General features: G+C 43.7%; 1 protein-coding gene across 2 annotated transcripts in view; it reads left to right on the top strand.

The window, feature by feature from the left end:
• Window positions 1-24,154, top strand: part of PTPRG (protein tyrosine phosphatase receptor type G) — a gene marked incomplete at both ends in the record, with an annotated part of 742,222 nt that overhangs the window by 565,539 nt on the left and 152,529 nt on the right. For both annotated transcript variants that reach the window (XM_079713343.1, XM_079713342.1), the window contains one exon: window positions 2,237-2,303. In XM_079713343.1, the coding sequence (XP_079569469.1) occupies window positions 2,237-2,303 (67 nt within the window). The remainder of the gene's footprint in view (window positions 1-2,236; window positions 2,304-24,154) is intronic.

Raw genomic sequence — 24,154 nt, 5'->3', positions numbered from 1 at the left:
GACTGAATCTGGACATGGGAGAAAGAAGACCGTGTTTTTGCCTGTAACTTCAATTTAATATGAGATATTTCTGTGGGCTCTTACTTTGTTCTGTCACTTTTGAAGTTTGGCCATTTACTCGTAGACTCTCTTATCTTGCATTCTTGAGTTGTGTTTCCAATTTTGGTCATGTTTTAAAATTTTTGATTAGTCTATGCCCTGGTGCAAATATGATTGTTTTTCATTTTGTGGTATTCTGTGGATGTTTGCCTTTCAGAAATGTTTTGTGCTTCAACCAGTGGCTTGAGCTTCCTTTCGGGCAATTTTGGAGCTACACTCGTGGCAACTTCCAGAAATCCATCATTGTGATCTGATACACTGATCCTCTTTTTTTTTTTTTTTTTTTTTTGTAGTACTTGTAATGTTTACAATGTAGTACCAAATTCCATCTCATTTTATTAGTCTATAAACATAACCCCATACATAATGACACCTGTGTTTGAATTTAGTCGTAACTCAGGGCTCCAGACATTAATATGTAATCACTGTTAACTCATAGAGCATCCAATCCGGGTTTTTCATTCTCAACTTCTGCATCGTTGGCATTGTGGGCCAGATAATTCATTGCTCTGGGGGGCTCTTCTGAACATTATGGGATGTTTAGCAGCAGCCCTGCCTCTACCCACTTGATGCTAATAGCCTCGCCCTTCCACCCTTACTTGTGACAACCAACAGTGTCAGCAGACATGGTCAAATATCCCCCGGGTGGGAATGGGGAGTGAGAGATAGGTAAACATGCCTCCAGTTGAGAACCACTGCTTTAACTTGGAGATGCTGAGGCAGAAGAGAGAAAGAAATTGTGAAGTATGACTTATTATTAGAGAGCAAACTAGGATTGGCAGCCAGACAGGGAGAATCTATAAGGGAGGAAGGGGTGTAGCCATTTTTCAGCTACCTTAAAATTTAACCTAAGTTGGCCCTGGATTCATCTGGATTAACCAGGAAACATCAAGTTGGGTCTTGCTACCCAATTGAAAGTTTCGTCAGTATCTCAACGTTATTGTGTTAGAAGTGGATTAAATGTAAATAACACCCTGGGAAAAAAAAATTTAGGAGATATGCTGACCATAGATAATGGATTTGGGGGAACTCTTTATTTGGAAAAAGTTCAACATACACAAAAGTAGAGAAAATTGTATCTTGACCCTTCTGATGCTCATCACCTAAGATCCTAAATGATTGATTAATGGCCAGTCCTGGTGCATCTATACCCCGCTCGCTTCCTCTGCTATCCACTCCTGAGTTATTTGAAAGCAAAATCATTTCATTTGTAGCTATTTCAATATATCTAAAAGAAAGAACTTAAAAAACAAAATTATAATATGCTGGTGGAATTTTAATCTTCTAGAAAGGACAAGAATGAGAATTTATGCCGAGTAGTATCAGAACATAAGGGGAAGGCGTGAGGGTCAAGATCAAAGAGGCTTGACATTTCTTTGGCAGATTAGAAACTCTGGGGGGTGGGGGAGGGGAGGCCCCTAGTGGTCTAGTGGTTAGGACTTCGCGCTTTTGCTCTGGGGCCCAGGTTCAGTCCCTGGTGGACAAACTGAGATCCTGCAAGCCCTGTGGCACCGCCAAAATTAAAAACAGTAAAAATAAAAAAGTAAAAAAATACTCCAGCAGGGAAGGGAGGTTGGAGACACTGTCTCTTCGAGCCCCTTTCCACTCTACCTTTTCCCTGCTTGAGTGACTCTTAGAAATGCCTCTTTGAGCATAAGTTAAGGCACAGGGAATCGGGATCCTTAAAAAGGAGAGTAAGCCGGCAGGGAACAGATCCATTTTTAAAAAGAAGAGGAAAAAACCATAATCACAAAAAGGTATTGAAATATTCAATCACTGATGGATTGCCCTCTGATGGCTTTCAATGACTTTTTAGCCGATTGGGGTCTACTTTTAATAAAACAAAGCAAGGGGATAGTCTGCTTGCTTTTTAAGATTTTTGCTAGGACTACGGTATTTCTCTCCTGTTCTAATGTATTCTGAGAAGTTTCTTTCTTTTGATTTAGACTTCCTCACTTGGTTTTATTAGGTCATAAATCTCCTGTGTTTGGTGAGAGCCATGGTGTATATGAGACCCAAGCATCTATTTGCTTGCTAGATAGCATCTGTTTCCCCCCTTCTCTTTAGAAGATTAAACTGAGACTGTTGTGTCTGATGCCAGAATAGATTTAACCAACCATGTTTCCTTTACATATAGGTCAGTCCAAGGGACAATTCTGCGCTGGATCCTATTATCCATGGGTTGAAGGGTGTCGTACATCATGGTAAGTAAGCTGCATACACTTCCTTTTGCCTGGATGTGAAGGGCTAAGGTCTCCACCTAAAGGAATGGGTTATCTTGCAGAGGACGGAGTATGACACCCATTCCTCATCCACTGATGTTGAAGGGCATGAGGCCCATTATTTGATGGGTAGAGAGCACATCCATTTATTACCTGCAAATGTATCTGGGTTAACAGTAAGCAATTTGTTTCTCTTCAGGTACCACTCGGAATGCATGTGTTATAAATCAGAACACCCTAAGATGTACCATTCATACACGTTGAACCTGCCAGGTGCCTCCTATCTATCCTAAAATTATTCCCTTTTCAAGTATCTTTTCATTTATGAATTTCTTGATTTGCCCCTCAGATGTAGGGGGAAAAAACTTAAGTAGCCGTGACAAGTCATTAAACTTCGCCGCACGTGAGCAAGTACCATCAGCTACTAGAATGGAAAATGCTAGGCCGTGTTCTGTGCAGCAGACGTCTTATCCTCAAGCATAAAACGGGGAGAGAAAGTCAGATAGATGGGTTCTGTCTTACCCAACTGTTTTTTATTGGAGGAATTTCCCTGCAACTTTATTACTGGCGATGCATCATTACCTATGACATCAGGATCCTCTAATTTCAAAAGTACCCTTGTCACAGGGAGGTGTGGAGATGAGAGGTACTGTAGTGATTTGAAAGATTTTAATAATCTAATTAGAATTCCAAAGACATTGACAGAAATAGCATTAGTAACCTTACTGCATCTCCCCTTCATCTCCACGGCTATGGTAAGACATCTTCACACCTTTCTGGGAGGATGTCTTTTGACATTAGCCAGTTCTGCAGAGCTTAACAAACATCTTACTCCCTTTCTCTCAGGGAAACAAAACCAGTTATCAGTGTTCCGTGGAAGCAGGTAGGATTTTGGATCGTTTTGCTCTTACAACTGTTCAATCATACGGCGGGTAACAATAATAAACCTAGTGAAAGTAGAAAAATAGGGTGACTGAAAACACCTCATCGAGGTTTTCACTGTAGGAAACATCCATTGCTTCCCGATTTTCGTTTGTATTTCTGAAGAAGTCTCCTCACGCAGAGCTGGGAAGTAGGTAGTATGGAAGTTTGCCAAGGGAATAAAACACTTTTGCCAGAACTTAGGCCGTCAGCCCCTTTGTGATTTGATGTTGATAATAGTAGTGGTGGGTGTGAGACGTAGGGAAATTTGCACTGGGCAGCCTCAAAAATGCACAGAAAGTTGATGTTACGGGCAACACGCTGTGTTCTCTGAGCTCCTTCCCAGAAGGTGCCCGGGAACTCTCAGTTCATCAGACACCTTCTTGGAATTCCAGTCTCTAATATAGATTATGAGGTTGGGGGTTTGAAATATACTAAACGATGGATAGATCTTCCTTCCCCCTGACTCTTCGTCCTTTTTAATACAATCACCCTACGAAGGATTCTGGATTCTTCAAAACAGGTACCTCTTCAGCCTGAGAGGAGGCACTCCATCAGCTATGGCATTGGAGTGGGTCTGTGTAATCTCATTTCCACAATGATCACTGCAGGACATTTCATATGTTAAAGGTAAGCGGTAGGCTTCCTTTAGCCCCCAAATCCCCAAATAAACAGTAAACTCACTGCATAGTGATCATTCGGTTCATGAGCTGTGTACTGGCGTAATCGTGTAAACCTTCCTCATTATCCACAATTAGCCTCTAAGAGGCAGTTATATGCAGGAATATGATACCTGTTACTGGGAGGATGGCAGAGATGCCAGGATGAGGTTTCAACTCTACCTCCTAATTGAAAAGTCAGAGGAGACCTGCAAAAAATAGTTAACCTGCAAAGGAAGTTCACTTCTTTTTTTGTTTGTTTTTTTTTTGTCTTGAAGTTTTAGAACTGAACATTTATTTCAGTGTAACAGAGAAATAATTATCCCCTGGGAGGGGAGGGCATATTTCTTCTTTAACACACAAGTGAATGTGTTTGTTCATCATTGATATTTGACAGGAAGACATGAGCATTCCTATCTGTGAGCATGTTTGGTTAGACTTTAGTCTTCTGGTAAAAGTCTGCTCTTGGTTTGCTCCCATGCAGCTGGCATAGCCCGAGAATTATTCCTCATGCCCAGTTCTGGAACTCAGATCAAGGTTTCTAATGTCTGGCTTTTATCCTGGTCATGTTAAGGAACTTACACCACAAAGGGTGCCCAGACATGTGCCAAGCTGAGGTGAGGAACTGCAGAGTCGCTCTGTGAACACAGCAACCTAGCCCGGGAGGGAGTCCCAGCAATTCTGGGGGAGAATTCCTTCCATGCGCCATTGCAGGCATTATCAGGGTCTTAGGGTGGAAAGAGCATGGGATTTGGAGCCGGACAGGCTTCGGCGGGGATCTCGGCTTTGCCCCTCACTAGCTGGAACAATGGCTGCCTCTTTAGCCTCTCTGAGAAAGTTTACTTCTTTATTCAGCAAAAGTGTTGCACGCCCACTGGGTGTGAGCCCTGGGCTGATGTACTGGTGAAGACAGACAGACACAGGCCAGCCCTCAGGTACCTGGAAGGGAGGTGAATGCCACTCCAGCCTGCCTGGAGCATTACCCCTTCCAGCCTTTGCATCTGCTGTTGCTGGTTCCTCTGTCAGAAAAGTTCTTCCCTCAGCTCAGAACAAGTGTGTCTCCCTCTAATTATTTCAGGTCTCAGTTTGGATCTTACCTCCTCAGACAATTCTTTTTTTTTTTTTTTTTTGGCTGCGTTGGGTCTTCGTTGCTGCATACGGGCTTTCTCTAGTTGTGGCGAGCGGGGGCTTACTCTTCTGTGCGGTGTGTGGGCTTCTCATTGCAGTGGCTTCTCTTGTTGCACAGCATGGGCTCTAGGCATGTGGGCTTCAGTAGTTGTGGCACATGGACTCAGTAGTTGTGGCTCACAGGCTTAGTTGCTCCGCGGCATGTGGGATCTTCTGGAGCAGAGCTCAAACCTGTGTCCCCTGCGTTGGCAGGTGGATTCTTAACTACTGCACCACCAGGGAAGTCCCTAGGAAGAATCTTGTTTGTTCCTTTAGCTGAAAGGGCGATGAGGAATCTGGTCCCACCAGCCAACCATTGGTGTTTGGTCAGTAGGGTCCTCTGTGAAGCAGACACCAAGATGGAATTTTAAGTGCAGGCGAGTTTTTTGGCAGGGAGGGACTGCCCGGGAAGGATAAAGAGGAGAGGGAGAAGGAGTGGGTGGGGAGAGCACTGGGACCCCAGTGCAGCTCTGATGCCTCTAAAGAGAGGGAACCTAGGAGGACTGGCTGAAGGCAGCTCTAAGAAAGTCTTGGCTGGGACCTCGGAGAACGCCAGAGCCAAGACTGCCCATGAGAGGAGTCCTCTGTTGGGCAGCAGTGGCCCAGCCCTACCAGGTGTGGTCATTGGCTAGAGCATCCCAGCGAGAGCGGCCTCCCTGTGAGCGCCGAGGTGTGCCCGAAGGCACAGCAGCTACCAAGCCTCCTCACAGCAGCTTGTCTCTAGAAGGAAGATCTTAGGGGTGTCTCCTGTGGCTGGTCCAGAGGTCACATCTTCCTTCCAAAGACATTTTCCTCATCACCTTGCCAAAAAGTTGATGACTTGGTCTTCTCACTTTTAAAACGCTCAGAACTTCTTACAGTCACTGCTTGTTCCTTTTGTGCATAATTATTAAGTGCTTCATCTAAGTACACCATGAAGCTAGGTAGAGAGAAAGCACAGCACGCATGGAGCAGCCCTCCTTGAGTTTGTAGACACTCAGGAGAGACATATGGTTAAGCATGTAATTACATTAAAGAGTGAGGAGGGACTTCCCTGGTGGCACAGTGGTTAAGAATCCACCTGCCAGTGCAGGGGAAACAGGTTCAATCCCTGGTCCAGGAAGATCCCACATCCCGCAGAGCAACTGAGCCCATGTGCCACAGCTACTGAGACTTCGCTCTAGGGCCCACAAGCCACAGCTGTTGAAGCCTGCGCATCCTAGAGCCTGTGCGCCACAACAACTGAGCCCGCATGCTGCAGCTACTGAAGCCCACGTGCCTAGAGCCCATGCTCTGCAACAAGAAAAGCCACCACAATGAGAAGCCCGCGCACTGCAATGAAGAGTAGCCCCTGCTTGCCACAACTAGAGAAAGCCCGCGCGCAGCAACAAAGACCCAACGCAGCCAAAAATAAATAAAATTATTTAAAAAAAAAAAAAAAAAAGAGTGGAGAGCAGCAGAATATTTAACTTAGACTTGGGGATATAGACCGGGCATTGCAGACAAAGTGACCATGAAGACCTAAAGAGTGCATAGAGGTTGTCCAGGCAGAGAAGGGAATATAAGGTCCCAAGCAGCACCAGCACAGAGGTGGCATGTTGGAGATTCTGAGCTCTGGGACCTTGGTACTCTCGTGCAGGGGAGCTGGGGAGAGATACCTAGAAACCTCTTGGAAGCAAAAAGTGCTCTTTCTTTTTGTTTTGTTTACTTTTTATAAATTTATTTATTTTATTTATTTATTTTTGGCTGTGTTGGGTCTTCATTGCTGTGCACGGGCTTTCTCTAGTTGTGGCGAGCAGGGGCTACTCTTCTTTGTGGTGGGCAGGCTTCTCATTGCGGTGGCTTCTCTTGTTATGGAGCACAGGCTCTAGGCGCACGGGCTTCAGTAGTTGTGGCACGTGGGCTCAGTAATTGTGGCTCACGGGCTCTACAGCGCAGGCTCAGTAGTTGTGGTGCACAGGCTTAGTTGCTCTGCAGCATGTGAGATCTTCCCAGACCAGGGCTCGAACCCGTGTCCCCTGCAATGGCGGGCGGATTCTTAACCACTGCGCCACCAGAGAAGTCCCAGAAAGTGCTCTTTCTTAGGTGTTCATTTTTCTATGTAAATTGTGATTTTTACAAACTCGGAAGCATGAAAAAATATAAATAGAATGAAGAGAGGTGGTTTGCCATTGATTCTGGTCCTATCCATTGACCCATAGGTGGAAGCATTAAAATGTATCTAATCAGGGATTTTATTTACACTACTGCCAGCATACCCTAGAAAGGAAAAGAAATTGTGACTCTTATTCACCACTCTGACTCAGTCATTCACAGTGCTTTTTGTATATAAGAACCAGGACTTGCAAGTAGCCACACCTGATAGAAATATTGGTTTCAAAGAGCTTAGTCTAATTCTAATTTTTTCAAAACCCATTTAAAAAAAATAAACTTGTGGGGCTTCCCTCATGGCACAGTGGTTAAGAATCCACCCGCCAATGCAGGGGATATGGGTTTGATCCCTGGTCTGGGAAGATGCCACATGCCACAGAGCAACTAAGCCCACGTGCCGCAACTACTGAGCCCGCGTGCCACAACTACTGAGCCTGTGCACCGCAACTACTGAGCCTGTGCACCACAACTACTGAGCCCACGCACCACAACTACTGAAGCCTGTGCGCCTAGAGCCTGTGCTCTGCAACAAGAGAAGGCACCGCAATGAGAACCCCGCGCACCGCAACAGAGTAGCCCCCGCTCGCCACAACTGGAGAAAGCCTGCACGCAGCAATAAAGACCCAATGCAGCCAAAGATAAATAAATAAAATTTTAAAAAGCAATCCATTTAAAACATAAAATAAACAATAAACTTGTACGTGAATTTGAGTAAAAATGTACCAATTCCCTTATAAGTAGTTTGTACCCAACTGACCAATGCTAAGTAATGTACATTATATCCTCTGTCAATTAAAAAGGATGTATTATTTTTCTTTCAAGTTTTTCGATTACCTACTTTCTATTCTTTTTCATAATATCCACCCAAAGAAAATCCAGCAGACTGTACATATACCTAGTCTAGAACACTGACCACTCCCTCATGTCAGTCATCTAAGAAAGATCCATTTTTTTTGTTTTTGGAAGGAAACTTGCTAGTAGCGATTGTTTGATTGTTGAGCTTTGACTATCCGCCCCTCTTTTTTTTTAATATTTTTATTTTATTTTTATTTTTGGCTGCATCGGGTCTTAGTTGTGTCATGCGGGCTCTTCATTGTGGCGTTTGGGCTGCTCTCTAGTTGTGGCTCGCATGCTCAGTAGTTGCGGTGCGTGGGCTTAGTTGCCCTGCGGCATGTGGGATCTTAGTTCCCTGACCAGGGATCAAACCCGCCTCCCCTGTGTTGGCAGGTGGATTCTTAACCACTGGACCACCAGGGAAGTCCCTGTCCCTCTTCTCTCATCGCCTTGCTTGCTGTCCTTTCCTCTTCCACTGAATGTACTACCTTAGTGCGTAGGAAAGTATCTTCCTCCTTCACGGGAAACATATAGGGGACAGTTAGAAATTGCCTCAGACACCAGTCAGGACGAGATGGCTCTTCTCCCTGTCCGCCCTCCCCAGGCTCTTCTGAGAAACTTATCAGTGAAAGTACAAATACATTATCACTCGAGAACGCCCTTCTAGTGATGTCACAAAATGAGGCTCTTGCAAGCTTTCCTTGTTAAAACTCACCAATAGAAGTTGGGTCTATGAAAATCAAACTTTCTTTGCAGAATACCTCATCCAGTTGTTGACTAGTTTATTCACTGGGCTCACTTTGGGGATATTTTCTACCCATCTTCTCCCCCGCCCTGGGATGCTCATTGTCAACTCACCAGATCTATGGACAAAGTCCTAGAATAGTTAGACTCAATCCAGGCATCTAGCAGAAAGGGAGGTAATAAAGTAAATCTGAACATACATGTGACTACCCGGCCAAATGTTTTCATTTGGTGGTGAAAGCTGGAGCATCTGCATCTGTTCTTTTTTCCATATCCCACCTGCTAGGATTGAGGTTTCTATAATCAAGACTAACCTGGAAGAGACTCCAGTCATAGAACAATCTGAATTCCTTCAAAAGCAGTGGCTAGGCTTTGCCTTGTCAACTGCCACTGCATCATCGGCCACAAATACATGATTTTAAAAGAAACTAGCCCTGGGGCACAGCACTGCTGGCACTCCAGGACAACCACTGTGGGTATGAAGGTGGCGCAGCCTTTCCAAAAGCCGTGTAGCCATTGCTGCCAAAGTTACACATAGGCCGTACCCTCTGAGCCGGCAATTCCACATGTAGGTATATACCCAAAAGAAATGGCTACAAAAAGACCTGTACACAGGAGCTTTGTTTATAATAGCCCCCAAATGGAAACAGCCCAGCTGTCCACCAAGGGGAGCCTAGATATTCGAGTTTTAGTGTATTCATACAGGGGAATAGTGTGCAGCAATTAAAAATGATGACTTGATTTACACAAAAACAAAAGAACATGTACTGCATAGTTCCGTTTATGCAAAGTTCAAGAACAGACAAAACTAATCTCTGGTGATAAGACTCAGAATAGTAGCATGAAGGGGTACGTACAGGGGGTGAGAAAGGACTCAAGGGAATCTTCCCAGGCAGTAAAAAAATACTATATATCTTGATCTGGAGGATGATTAGATTACATAAATATATTATAAACATTTACTACACCGTCTCCTTAGATTTGTGCATTTGACTATTTGCAAACTACAGAACAGCCCATGGATATTATACATTAATTTCCCAAAAATATTACACTCACGAAGCTCTAAAATAATCTACCATCACGCACCAGACAGTCGAATATTAAAAATCCTGACAGTGTCAAGTGTTGGCAAGGATATGAATGCTGGGAACTCGCAGATTTTCTGGAAATGGTGTGGCAGTGTCTAGTTGAATTGATTCAGTAGTCCCACTGCTATGTATGTCCCCTGGAAAAACCCAGATAAAAGCACACCATGAGGGACTTTCCTGGTGGCACGGGTTAAGAATCCACCTGCCAATGCAGGGGACAGGGGTTCGATCCCTGGTCCGGGAAGATCCCACATGCCGCTGAGCAACTAAGCCTGTGCGCCACAGCTACTGAGCCTGCGCATCTAGGGCCTGTGCTCTGCAACAAGAGAAGCCACCGCAATGAGAAGCTCGCACACTGCAACAAAGAGTAGCCCCCCGCTCGCTGCAACTATAGAAAGCTCGCATGCAGCAACAAAGACCAAATGCAGCCAGAAAATAAATAAATTAATTAATTAATAAAAAAAAAATGCACCGTGAGCTGTGTATGAGAATGTCTGTGGCATTGTTTTTCCTAACTGCCCAAACCCAGAAATGCCTCTGATACCTATTGTTAGCAAGCTGGATAAATACACGTGGAGTCTTGTGGCTCACACCAACATGGGCACATCTGAAAACTGTAAGGTGATGCAAGAGTCTGAAGAATGCACAAGGTATTCTTGAACAAGTGTTCAAAAAATGGGAAAACCTAACCTTGGTTCTTTAGGAGTGTACATGTAGGTGGTAAAACTACAAGAAAAGCAAAGTAATGATTATTTAAAAACAGAGGATGGTGGTTACTTCTTGGAGTGGGATAGGCAAGTGATAAGGGCCTGGCCCCGGCAAGGGTGGCAAGTCTCCTCCTGTTCAGAGTGGTGGTTACTCCAGGGTTCACTTTAGGATTATTGGTTAAAAGTATGTTTATGTTTGTGCACCTTTCTGCATGTGTGTTAAATTTCACAATCAAAGAAGACAATGATGAGTATTAGAAAGTCAGAGATTCAGGCAGTGCTTTCTTCTGGGAGACATCGAGTACCAAGTGGCCTCACAGCAAACAAAGAGGGGAGTGACAGCATTTTATTTTTTCTTTACCAAACTTTTTATCATAAGTACCCCTGACAGGTTGTTTGTTCTCTCTACAAATGGATTGTAGACCAGAGAAAGAACTGTCGCTGCCTTGGGATTGTATCATTAAGCGATGACTTTGGAAGCCAATACTTCCTTGTGGAATTTAGAGAAAAGAAATCAGAAACCAGAGGGATGGGGTGGCAGGTGACAAGTCTGAAAACAAAGGTTCCTCGTTGTTACTGGGCTAGTTCATCCTGGCTCTATACCAGGTCAGGGTATGATTAGCCTGACAGGCATCATTAAATCCTCCAGAAACCCTCTGATGTACAACTCTCATATCCCCCATTACATAGAAAGGCAAGTAAAGCAGGCAGGGCCTGGGTGACTTAAACCAAGGTCTTCGTGACTTGAGGCTGACTCTTGTTATTCCCAGGCCATCTCCTGCTCTGTTCTTGGCCAGGGTTACCATTTGCACCTTTTGGTTGACTGAGGCTCATCATATAGACTTGTTAAAGGGGCAAGTGAAGAAATACTAAACAGGCCCATACTCTCATCATTCTCTTCACTCCCTGGAGTGAAGATCTCAACATGAACTTTCTAAGACTAAATGGCTGAAGCTTCTGAAAAATATCTTGCATGGACTTTGGAAGAAGAAGACAAATCCTAGCACAAGGAACATTTGGAACAAAGTAAACTATTAGGTGAAAATGGCCATCTGTGTTGTTACAATCCAGCAGCAAGAAGATGGAGCAGAGATGAGTTGATTTGATTTGAGGGGTTCTTGCCTGTTTTGTGTAAGTGAAATTTAAGCCCCTTTGATCACAGTGTCCATCCATCCTTCCATCCATCGGGCCTAATAAGTGCTAGTTCGGGTGTTGAGGGTAAGATGATCAACTAGATTTCCTCTGCCTTTGGAAAAATTTTAATCTCATGAGGAATCTTTCCTTTTCTTTTCTTTTCTTTTTTTTTTGGTCCTTGCCATTCTTGGTGATGGTCAAAGAGACTATAATTTGCCTACAGAATCATGTCATGTGTTCACATGAATACAGCAATTGGAACTTTGAAATGAATTTATTTATTTATTTATAATGTTGATTTTTATTTTTGTCTGCATTGGGTCTTCGTTGCTGCACGCGGGCTTTCTCTAGTTGCGGCGAGCGGGGGCTACTCTTCGTTGCGGTGCGCAGGTTTCTCATTGCAGTGGCTTCTCTTTTTGCGGAGCACGGGCTCTAGGTGCACAGGGTTTAGTAGTTGCAGCACATGGGCTCAGTAGTTGTGGCATGCAGGCTTCTATAATTGTAGTGCGTGGGCCCAGTAGCTGTGGCACACGGGCTGTAAGGTACTTGGGCTTCAGTAGTTGTGGCCCGCAGGCTCGGTAGTTGTGGCTCACGGGCTCTAGAGCGCAGGCTCAGTAGTTGTGGCACACGGGCTTAGTTGCTCCGCGGCATGTGGGATCTTCCCGGACCGAGGATCAAACCCGTGTCCCCTGCATTGACAGGTGGATTCTTAACCACTGCACTACCAGGGAAGTCCCTGAAGTGAATTTTTATAAAAAATTTGCATTATGGAATACCTTTAGAGAAATGAAATTTTATTACTTTTCACTTGAAATTTGACTCTTAGGAACACTGCTGAACAGAGATTCTAGACCAGCACTTCAGAGTTCAGGCTGTCTTGGATTTGAATGCTGGCTTTGCAGTTTGGGAGCTGTGTGATCCTGTACAAATTGTTGGCTCTCTCTGTCCCTGAGCCTTCTACCTGGGAAAATGACAGTTGTGAAAGTATCTGCCTCATGGGTATTAATGCTAAATGCTTTAAGACAGGGAAAGTACTGAGAAGGAAGGGTGCCTGGAGTGTGTCCACTGTCCTGGCAATCAGAGATCAGGAAATACAATCTGTGGGCCAAATCGGGCCCACTGCCTGTTTTTGTAAATAAAGTTTTATTGGAACACAGCCATACTCATTCATTTACTTACTGTCTATGACTGCTTTTACACTGTAACGGCAGAGTAGTTATGACAGAGAGACCCTCTGGCCTGCAAAACCTTAAATATTTACTCTCTGCTTCTTTACAGAAAAAGTTTGTCAACCCTGCCATGTCTAAACAGTAACTTTTGTAGCTCTACTAATAGTGTTGCCTTCACAAAGTGGTTTGTTTATTTGGGGACAGTGTAAATACCCACTCAGGTCATTACTTACCATTTGATACACTTTACAGAGATGGGCTTCAGTTTTGATATTGCCCAGATTGCGACATCATCCAGATATATTTCAATGAAATTAAAGAGGGTTCTGTTTTAATGTTAACCTTCAAGAAAGAAATTCACATTTTCTCCCTTTTGAATGGGAAACGCAGTGCTACATTATCTACAGGTCACTGATAGTTTTGCACATCTTAACATGTGACAAAATTTCCCCCTCTGAAATTTATGTTTCCAGCGTCTAATTACATGGAACTTTCCTGAAGTGTGCTATAAATTTGCAGCACCCTGGTCTTGACTAATAGGCTCAAGTCTGTTATGGATCCAGGGAGAGCAGATGCTTATCTGAACCCCTTTGATCTCAAAATCTTCTAGAAACAGGCGCTCTTAAGCCATTTCCACAGTTTCCTGGATTTTGGTCTGTCAGAACACCACCATAGATGTGCGCTATTTCCATTTCTTTTCTTAGCCAAAGCCAGGAAATGGGATGCTGTGGGGCTCTATTTTATCACTAATAGCATTGTGAACAATCATGTTGAGTCAGAAAAAGACTTCAAAAGTGATTCCTTTTAGGTTAATTTGAATTTGAGGCTAGTTCTCATTTAGCCAGCCTCCTTTGTCAATATGTCATCATTTGAAGAGGATTATGGGAACCCAAGGAAATGCCCTTTTCCTGGTTGTTTCACTGGGGTGTGAAGAGCAGAGAGTTTAAAAATATGTCTCCAGTTCTGTACTGTGAAAGTGCTCGCTAAAGTGCTTGGGGCTGCCTGGTGTGACCTTACCCTGCTCTACGCATGTCATCTTGGTATAGGAGAAGCAGGGTCGTATCGTGGCCAAGAACCCAGGCTCTGGGTTTGAATACCAGTTCTGCTTTTGACTAGTTGTACAAGCTGCACAAATCACTTCACCTCTTTGTGGTTCTGTTTTCTTAACCATATAAAGTGGTGATAGTAATACCAACCTTATTGGTTTGTCTTGAGGAGTCAGTGACTTATTGTACAAACTTGTGACTGGCACACGGTCAGCACCCAGTGTCAGCTGTTATCACTGCCATCCCCCCACCCTCACCCCCAACAAGTTGTTGTTGTTACTTGTTGATGTGACTATGGTGGAGGCCGTGAGGTGACAGGAGATGATGGTGGAGCTCTGAGTTCTGCCCTGTCACCACCCGGCTATTGAACTAGAATGTATGTTGCTTGGCTTAGTTGGCTCATATGAAAATAAAATGAAGTGATGGAGAAAATGTGCACAAAGATGATTTGGGATAGCCAGTCCCTTTGAGACCAGGGGAAAGGGTAGTGGACCAGGGACCAGAAAGAGGGCGAAAGGAAGAAACAGAAACATCTGTTAACCCCTGGCTATGTGCCTAGCTCTGCCCAGATATTCTATACCTAAAGTCTCACTTAATCTCAGCAGTAGCCCAGGGAGAGAAGAATGCTTAATCCATGGTACAGATGGGTAAACTGAGGTTCACAGAGATTGGCTCATTTGTCCCAGCTCATGGCAGTGGAAAAGTGATTTGAACCCAGTTGTATTGGACTCAGATGCATTCTGCTGGGCCAGTTTCCAATTCTAGCATTGACTGTCTTCCTAATTATTGTCAAAATCACTGAACTCTGGTTTCTGCCTGGGTTTCTCCTCTGTGAATTAGGTCATTGACTGAGCATCAAAAGGAAGCTAAAAGAATGTACCCACCATGTCAATTATGGCCACCAGAACCAAGTACGGGAGAGAGGCAAGCAATGGAAACTGTTCAGTGATAATACTGGGGTTTTGTCACTGTATAACTCTATAATTTAAACGTTATGTTCATTTCCTTAATTGTTGACAAGACTCTGCGCTCTTCGTGTAGTTTCTCTTTGGAAATGTTCATGTCAGCATATGTTTTGTTCATACATCAACCCTTAAATCAAAATGCTACATTTGACCACCTGACCACCAATAAACTCAAGGAGGCTAGATGTCTTTGAACCTGGGTAGAGTGGCTATTTCATGACCTTGGAGTGCCACCCTGGTTCCTTGAATACAGGAGTCTGATTCATCAGGTGAGCTCTCTTCTGCTCAGGCCGCCCTTGCTCAGACCCTGAAATAAGATGCCGTAGTTGGGGCTTCTCAGATCTTCTCTGGACTGTGCCCATGCAGAAGGCCGAGGGGTGTGTATTAAATCCTGTGCACCCTGGTGGAGAGTGTTTCAGAAGCAGAAATAAGCTCCACACCTCTCTGTATCCTCATGTAGTTTGCTCCCTTCGTGCTTGAATAGGATTGCTTGTTGCCATCCCTTCTAAATACCCTGCGCTTCACAGAGGAGCAGGTATCAGCAGACTTTCTTAGTAAAGGGATTAATGGCAAGTATTTTAGCCTTTGCCAGCCATCCATTCTGTGCTACAACGACTCAACTGCACAGTAGTAGCCTGAAAGCGGCCACAGACCATGGTATGGCTTTGTTCCAGTAAAACTTTATTTACAAAAACAGGTACTAGGCTGAATTTGGCCTCGGGGCCCCAGTTTCCCCACTTCTGACTTAGAGCTACCCAGTGACTTAGTTTGATCAATTTTTTTCAGCCACGTATAAAGGAGCTACTCTTTCAGGCTCTGTCTTAGGTGCTGGGGATACAGTAAGGAGCCACAGTCTTGATGTAGTGGAGCTTCCAGTCTGCTAAAAAAGAAAAAAAAAAAAACTATTACTAATCAATTACACAGCCTGTGAGGGAGACCCAGGTCTGTACAGCTATGACTGTTGGCAAGGTCACAGCCCTCATCATGACATTGATACCTACTTCACAGGGGTGTGAGGCCTCAGTGAGAGAAAGGCCACAGCAGGGCCTGGCACCAAGTTCACGCACCGTAAATGTGAACTAGTAGAAAGACATGAACTACAGAACATCCACTGTGTGGATGGAGTCTAGGGTTCAGGTCAGTGGAGGGTAAACTGAGGCCAGAGGATCCAGTCAGTATTACAGATGGGAGTTTGCTGCCACCCGGCCTCGTGAGCATCTTGCACTGTGATCACAAAACAGGCTCTGGACCCAGCTTCTAGTAGACGCAGAAAGCTGATGGGGACCTTTGATGTGAGTCCTGTTGAATTATATCAACATCCTATTTCATCAATTCTGTAACTCTCATGTCTTCATATTTTTATTGAGATGTAATTGACATATAACATTATGTTCATTTCAGGTGTATAACATAATGATTTGATCTATGTCTATATTGCAAAATAATCACCACAATAAATCTAGTTCACATCCATCACTACACATAGTTACAATGTTTTTCATTCATATTTTAACAACTCTAAAATTAGGACGCACCTTCCAGGTGATACTGTATCATTGCTTAATTAGCAACTTGTTGCTTTTACTAGTGGCATTTGAAATAATGGTGCATCTTACGATTGATGGTGACATGGATATGAAGAAATCTAGGATTTATTGGTTACTTAAAATACACCAACTGCTGTGTTTGTTTGTTCCTTCATTCTCTTTTCACAAAGATTGGGCATCTACTATGTTCCGGGCAGTGTTTTTGTTGCTGGATATACAGAGTGAACAAAACAGGCAAAGGCTTTGCTGTTGTGGAATTATCCGGCTCTTGGAGGAGACAGACAGTAAATGCATCTGGGAAGGAAATAAACCAGGTGTGATGTAGATGGTTAATAGCAGCGGGAACAGCCTTAGATGGGGCGCTCAGGGTTGGCTCTCAGGAGATGAACTGAGATCTGAAGAATGAAAAGGAATCACCCATATGGAGTGGGGGTGGGAGTAAGGCAGGCATCGTAGGCAGAGGGAACAGAAAGGTGAGAAGGAAGGTGATGGTCAACAAGGGAGAGGGCAGAGAGAAGACGGGTTGCAGAGTTAGATCATGGAGGGCCTCATGGCCGTGGTGAGGAGTTTGGATTTTATTCTAAATGAAGTGAGAAACCAGTGGATGATTTTGAGCTGGGCAGTGTCAGGGTTAGATTTATGTTTAAAAAGCTAAATGAGTTCTTTAGTCTTCAGAGAGACTTCCTCAGCTGATCATGTTTATGTCAGCTGCAGGAGAGGAACTGGGGGCCCAGGGATACAGAACTGGGTAGTAGAAAGGGATACCCAGACTCCCTCCCCACCTCACTGTGTGATCTTGGTTCAGTCACTTTCCCTCTGTGGACTTCATTTTCCTTATTTGTAAATGAAATAGAACTAGCGTTCTTTGAAACTCTTTGGAACCCCACAGAGTTCTCTGTGGTTCTTGGGTGACTTCCCCAGGATCCCCTTGTTGTAACTTCAGTGTCGTGCTTCTTCCTTAAAATCGTCTGTCATGAAGTCTTGCAGACAGCTACACCTTGAAAACGATCCAGCCCCACTTCATTGCCCCGTCTTTGCCGTTTCACCCTCCTTATTGATGAGAGAGATGATGTGAATGACAGTCAACATCCAATCAGATAGAGCAAGTTTCATTTCTTATATTTAGGTCATAAAATTAGTTCCTTGACTCCCTCTGCCACCATCTTAATTATAGTGTAATGCTGTCTTACTCCCTGGTGGCTTCTAGATGCCAAGCTCCTTAAGTCCCTGGATTCTGGCCTTCAGGCTCTTGCTTTCCATCCCGACCTCCCACTTCCTGATGCTGTTGGGCAGGCCCTTCTGTCACCAGCTTGTCAGACCCGTGGCCCCTCCCAGATCACACAGCCCATTGTGCCTAGTCCATGCTTAACCCAGAGCTGCTGACTCTATGTCTAGTGTTTTGGCCTCTTCACAATTTTTAGCCAAATTCCAGATTATCCTTAACCAGCAGCTGATTTTTTTCCTCCTAGAGCTGTCAAATTTGGGGCACTTGAACTTTTCTTCCACTTTCCCTTTTGCTCCACTTCACTCCAGCCACACACCGGGCAGAATCCCTTTGCAGGGGCTTTTCTCTGTGCCTGGAATGTTCTCCCCAGGTAGCCACCTGGCTTGCTTCCATCTTCAGGTTTTTCAATCAAATGCTTCCCTCTCAAGGAGCCTGCCCTTTGACACCTATTCAAAACAGTGGTCAGGGGAGACCTCATTGAGAAATTTGTCATTCAAATATGAGTGAGTTGTTAGCAGCTGAAAGGCATTTGGTCCGCAACCAGCCATGAATAGAGCAGTGAAAAAAATGTTCCAGGCAAAGGCCCTGGGGTAGTGTGATCATGGACCAGCCGAGAGGTCAGTATGGCTCAGCCTAAGGGCCAGAAAGTAGCAGTGGATGAGGCTGCAGAACAGGGAGGAGCCCACTGACACAGTCCTCATAGAAACTGGCTTCTCAAGTGTGATCAGCATTATTAAAACTGCAGAATCTCAGTCCCCATCCCATACCTACTGGATCAGAATCTACAATTTAACAGGCTTCCCAGGTGATTTGCATACACATTAAATTTGAGCAGCACAGTCATAAATCTTCTCCCATTTAGCATGACCTAATCCCCAGTTTTTTTCCACTGTCACTCTCCCTACCTTCCCCAATATGAAGCAGAAGGCCAGTGCTACCCCAGTGATTTTAAGCTTTTAAGGAAAAATTAATAACTTTTCCTTATAAAAAATTTTGGGAAACCCTGAAGAAACCAGTCATTGGGCTAAACACTGAAACTTGGGCTTTCTGTTCTTAGTTCATTTTATATACTTCTCTAAAATTGGTTGATTCCTTGTTTTGGGGATGGAACTGGTTTTCCTCCCCTAGAGACTATCACATTCTGTCCATATGCTTTCCAATGTTCATTTGGGTGTGTGTGAACATTTTCAGTATAATTCCATATTTCTCGATTGCTGTACAGTTTTCATCTCTGCGTTGATCATCATGTTTTATAAAAGCTTTCTTTTTTCCTATATAACCAAAGCATTGAAAATATTTCGTTATTAACACACCGAAAAATGCAGTCAATCAGATGATTATCATCTAATGTTTTAATAATCACATTTTTAATCCAATTATGCATGTTTGAATCTTTCAAATTTTCTTTAATTAAAGATTGCCTCCTAGCACTGCTATCAGAAATAAGAAATTGAACAGAATCGAGCCAGATATAATTTAATGTTGAAAGGAAACTGCAAGGATAACTTGGCCGCTCTGGGTTTAATGGCTGGCCATGACTTTAAAGCCCTCATACAGAATTTTCTAATTGATAAGAAAAATTTAATCATCTCCTGATATACTCTGTTTGCATTCAAATAAGGTATTTCTTTTTCTAAATAAACCTCCCCTAACTGATTATTCATATTGTCGTTCAGAATGCTTGAAAATGAAAGAGTTGGGTGAAATGTAGACTACTTAATATAGTGTGTATTTAATATAAAAGTCATACATTATTCATAATTTTTGCAATTTGAATAACTTTGAATTTCGCATCCCTGTTTCTCATCTTTTTCTTTGATGAACAATTAATTATTAAAATATAATATTGTCTGCATACAGCACTGGGATACTTGAAAGTGGAATATGAGATTCATTCCTTTTCAGTTCTTTTAACTAGTAATGCACAGAACTTGCTTATTATGGTATAATGGAATGGATGGTAGGATAAGTAGAGTATCTCAAATATTTTTCTCAACTAGTTAAGTGTCTGGGATAGGAATGTTTCGAATTCAAATTACTAATTAGAATAAAAGTTGGAGGCAGAGTGCTCTGATCTGGATGGCTTTGGAGTCAACTGCCCTTTTATAATAGGATTCATTTAACAAGTATGTATCTGTGCTTATTCTATGCTAGACACTCTCCTAAGCCCTTAACTACTGTTAATTCATGTAATACTCTCCTGATAGGATAAACCTCCAGATGAGGTCATTATTATAATCCCATTTTACAGATGAGGAAATAGTGACAGAGAGGTTAAGTAACTTGTCTTAAGTCAGAGCTTTAAGTAGACCAGTTAGGATTCAACTCCAGGGACCTGGCTCTAGCAGTCCTTCCACTTTATAACATGGACATTTATTAAGATTTTCTTAGTGGGAGAGTTTAAGTTTTTAGCTGAAAAGTACATTCTTCCTTCCTCCCAGTGGCTGTACTCAGGAACACCCAGTCTTGGGTCCAGCCAGTTGAGTGCCTTGTGGCCTCTGTGAACTTTGTGGGCAGTGCCAGAAATACAGGGGTACCATTTCTAAAGTTACTTATAACAATTAAACATTATGAGCACCCCATTTGCCAGTGGAGCACTCCTATGGGACTGAGCAGGAAATGGAATTTGTAGAAAGATCAGCAAAAATCAACGTTCAAGTTGAACTTAGAAAAGTCATGGGAGAAAGAAAACAGCTTAGGAGTTAATTCTGTAACGTATGTTCATAAAATAAATTACCATTAGTGATGGGGACCCCTGAACATGTGGCATGCCCCACCCCCAGTTCTTGCTGTGGCTCTCAAGATGACTTTCTAACACTTGCCCCCCACCCTCCTATACTTGGCTTGCAATCAGGAGGGCACAATATGGCCCGATGGCTAAATCCATTCCACTGACTGTTTTTGTATGGCTCCTGAGCTAAGAATGGTTTTCACACGTGAACCCTAATTAAGCGAAATGTTCTTCCTGCCTTTCCCCTGCCCAAAAGAATTCCTTTCTTCTCACTAGTAGATGTATATTTTTAAAATTGTCCTCAGTTATTAGCGTTTTGAACATTGTTAATAAGGTTGTGGAAGTGTGTTTATTATATAGGTACCTATGTAACAACTTTGATTTTGCCCCTTAGCCCTGCAAAACCTAAAATATTTACTATCTGGCACTTTACGGAAAACATTTGCTAGTCCCTGGCTTAAAACACAAAATAAGCTGGCTGGCTCTCAGCCCAGTGCTTGCCTTGATAAGTGAGGGCTTATAATGGACCAGAGATCACACTGGACCAAGTGCTTACCTTAATAAATCAGGGCTCACAAGACACTGTGCTAAAGCCCCTCACATTTATTAGCTTGATTAATTGTCACAGCATCCCTGAGGGGTAAATAATCTCAGTATTCCTATTTTACAGGTAAGGGAAGTAGCTCAGAGAGGTTAAGATTTTTTTCTAAGGTCACACAGCTGTTAAATATCAGTTGATTCCGAAGGTCATGCTAGAGCTTTGACAAAGAAAACTCTAACCTGCAGTGCTCAGATTGACGGAGACTGTGTCAGACATGCTGTGCCTTTGAGGCATTAGTAGTCCAGTTAAAAAATAAAACACATGCACGAACATTCAAGGAAGTGCATGGCTATGTGAGATATACATAGCTAGGTCTTGGTAGCTTAGAATCATAATAATACTAGTGGTAATAATACAAGTAATTAGAATGAGAATCATATTATCATTTATGAGATGCTTACTCTGTTCCAGGCTCTTTCTGAACCCCTTTCTTACACTGATTTATTTAATCTTCACAACAGCCTAGGAAGGTATAGTAACTAAGGTCATAACAGCTCACAGGTGGAGGAGTTGGGATTTGAATCCAGCAGGCCGAGAATCTCTGCTCGTTTCACCAATCCCTGTAAGGGACGGAGAAATGAGGTGTTGATGAGGTCTTCAGTGTTACGTGATATTTCCTGCTCCCAGCTGTACTGTTTCAGATCCTAAGTGGTGTCTTTGAAGAAAGAATCCCATCCCAGTCTCTGTTTTCTCCCTAAGTTTTTTACCTTGGGTCCATTACTTCTCTCTGATCTCCCATTTCCCTAGCTGTAAAATTAAAGAATTGGACTGAATTGGTGGTTTTCAAAGTGTCCCTGGGTTCCCAGCTCAGCTTCAGCCCCGGTGGCTGCACTTTGGCTGTTTGAGTTGCCTGGCTCCTGTGTAAGATTTGGTTTGAAGAAAGGGTTCTTTGGTTCCCGAAGCCACTGACCTAGGGTGGTCTAAGCCCCTTTCAGGTCTCAGAATCCTGAGATCCAGTGGCGGTGATGGTGGTGGAATCAGCAGGTAGTGAAGCCCCTCCCTTTTTTGTCCCCCTCACGGACTCTACCCACCCCGCCACTGATCTGATTACACCTTCTAAGCAATTAAATCAGAACCTGCCTCTGAAGCCCTTGGGTTGATCCAGGACAGAGAAACCCTTCTGCATTTGTAGAAATGGTCACACCTGCAGTTTCCATCCATCCTTGCTGAATGCAAGAGCCCATACAAGAACTTACGTGAGTCCTGTTCCGGCTGAAACCATGTTCCTTTTTGAAATCCGCCCACTTCAGATTGGTGGGGCAGGTGTTTCTCATTTATCTTTTTCTATAAAGCCACAGCCTCTTCCTCGAGTGGGTGCTTTAGATGGGGGCTTTGCTGCCTCGGGCTTACAGGGATTGTCTTGTCACTACCTGTCTGCATACAGCGTGCTTAGCTGCAACCCTAATATTGGGTCAGGCCCCTAGGGGAAGACTCTAAAGGTTTTCCGGTCCTTCAATCTGGAGCCCTTGATCCTAAAGCAGGTTAGTGTGCTGCGGGGTTCACCTGCAGCGTGATGGGGAAATGAAGGTGGTGATTTTGTGGTTCATGATGCCAGGGCCTGTGCACATTCTATTGCCTGGGGCCTCTTGTTGACTATTTGCAGGGCCGAGGAAGTGCAGCAAGCAAAGGCCAAAACGGTTCCTCCTCTCAGCCAGGCACGCTTACAGAGATTTCCACCATCATTAGGCTGCTGGTAATGGGTTAAATTAAAGCCCAGATTTGCCAGCGGGCGGAGGGGTGATTCTTTTATTTCCAGCCTTTTGTCCCGTGGAAACTGCTTTTGTCATTTTGATTATAGACCCCTATGATGCATGTATTAATTAATACTTAATTTTTCCCTTTAAAAAATGAACTGAAAACCTTTGTGAGAATCAGCCAAGGTTTCTGAGCCTCGTGAATAACTGCTGCCACTTTACTGTTCACTAGTGACTTTGGGCTTAGTGATTTAACCTCTCTGTGCCTTAAGTTCCACATCTGGAAAATTGGAGCATTAAAAGTAGATACTCCATAGGGTTGTAAAGTGAAAGGGTGTGGTGATGGCTTAAGAATAATGAAAGCCTGGATTCCAAACTCAACTACATGGTTGTATGTTCCAGCTCTGTAAATTGGGGATGGTAATACTTCATGGGACTATTTTAAGCATTAAATAAATCAATCTTTGTAAAGCTCTTAGAACAGTACCTGGCACATACAGTAAGTGCTGTTTAAATGTTTGCAACAGAGGAGTACTCAGAAGAGTGCCTGCCATATAGTAAAAGCTAAATAAATATTAAGATTTGTTCAACAAATCTCTACCAAAAGGAAATTACCATTTTCATTATTCTTTTTTTTTTCCGGTACGCGGGCCTCTCACTGTTGTGGCCTCTCCCGTTGTGGAGCACAGGCTCCGGACATGCAGGCTCAGCGGCCATGGCTCACAGGCCTAGCCACTCCGCGGCATGTGGGATCCTCCTGGACCGGGGCACGAACCCACGTCCCCTGCATTGGCAGGCGGACTCTCAACCACTGCACCACCAGGGAAACCCCATTATTCTAATATAGTTGATTTCTGCTGGGTTTTTGCCTTAACCCCCAGTTACATAGACCTTTTGCGTCTAAGGATACACATTTGCCCAAATGCGTACACTGCTTGTTCTGTATGAAGGAAAAGGAGGGAGGAGGCGTGAGGCTGGGAATAATATTCCTGGAAGTCACAGGACTGTCCATGAAGTAACCTGGAGCCTTGAGGTCCCCGAGAAATGGCCAGGGGCGCATGGAGGAGGCCATAGGGGAGCTAAGGCAAGCCATTAGCAGGACTGTAATAGCCTTATTACATCCCCAACAGGAATGAGGTGGGCATTCCAGACTTAAATACAGGGCTAGACATTTGAAGACCCAGGTAGAGACTAAAACTCTCTCTGATTTGTGAAAGAAGCTGGATGATCTACTGGGTCTGACTGAAAGTGTTATAGTATAGTGCCTAAACTCTGTTGCACTGCTGATTCCTGCCTCAGGACCTTTGCACATACTGTTCTCACAGCTTGAAATGCTCTTCTTTTCCTCTTTTGCCCCCACAGTTAAATATTCACCTAGTTTACTTTAGCTTCTTCAACCTGAGTCAGAATTGTGCAAGTTCTGGTGTCAAGGTGCATGGGTTCATATCCCAGCTTTGCTATGTAGGAG

This window comes from Hyperoodon ampullatus, assembly GCF_949752795.1.
Source record: "Hyperoodon ampullatus genome assembly, chromosome: 10".
NCBI classification, from domain to species: Eukaryota; Metazoa; Chordata; class Mammalia; order Artiodactyla; family Ziphiidae; genus Hyperoodon; species Hyperoodon ampullatus.
The sequence above is the reverse complement of the archived record's forward strand: the minus strand, read 5'-3'. Positions and strand labels throughout refer to the sequence as shown.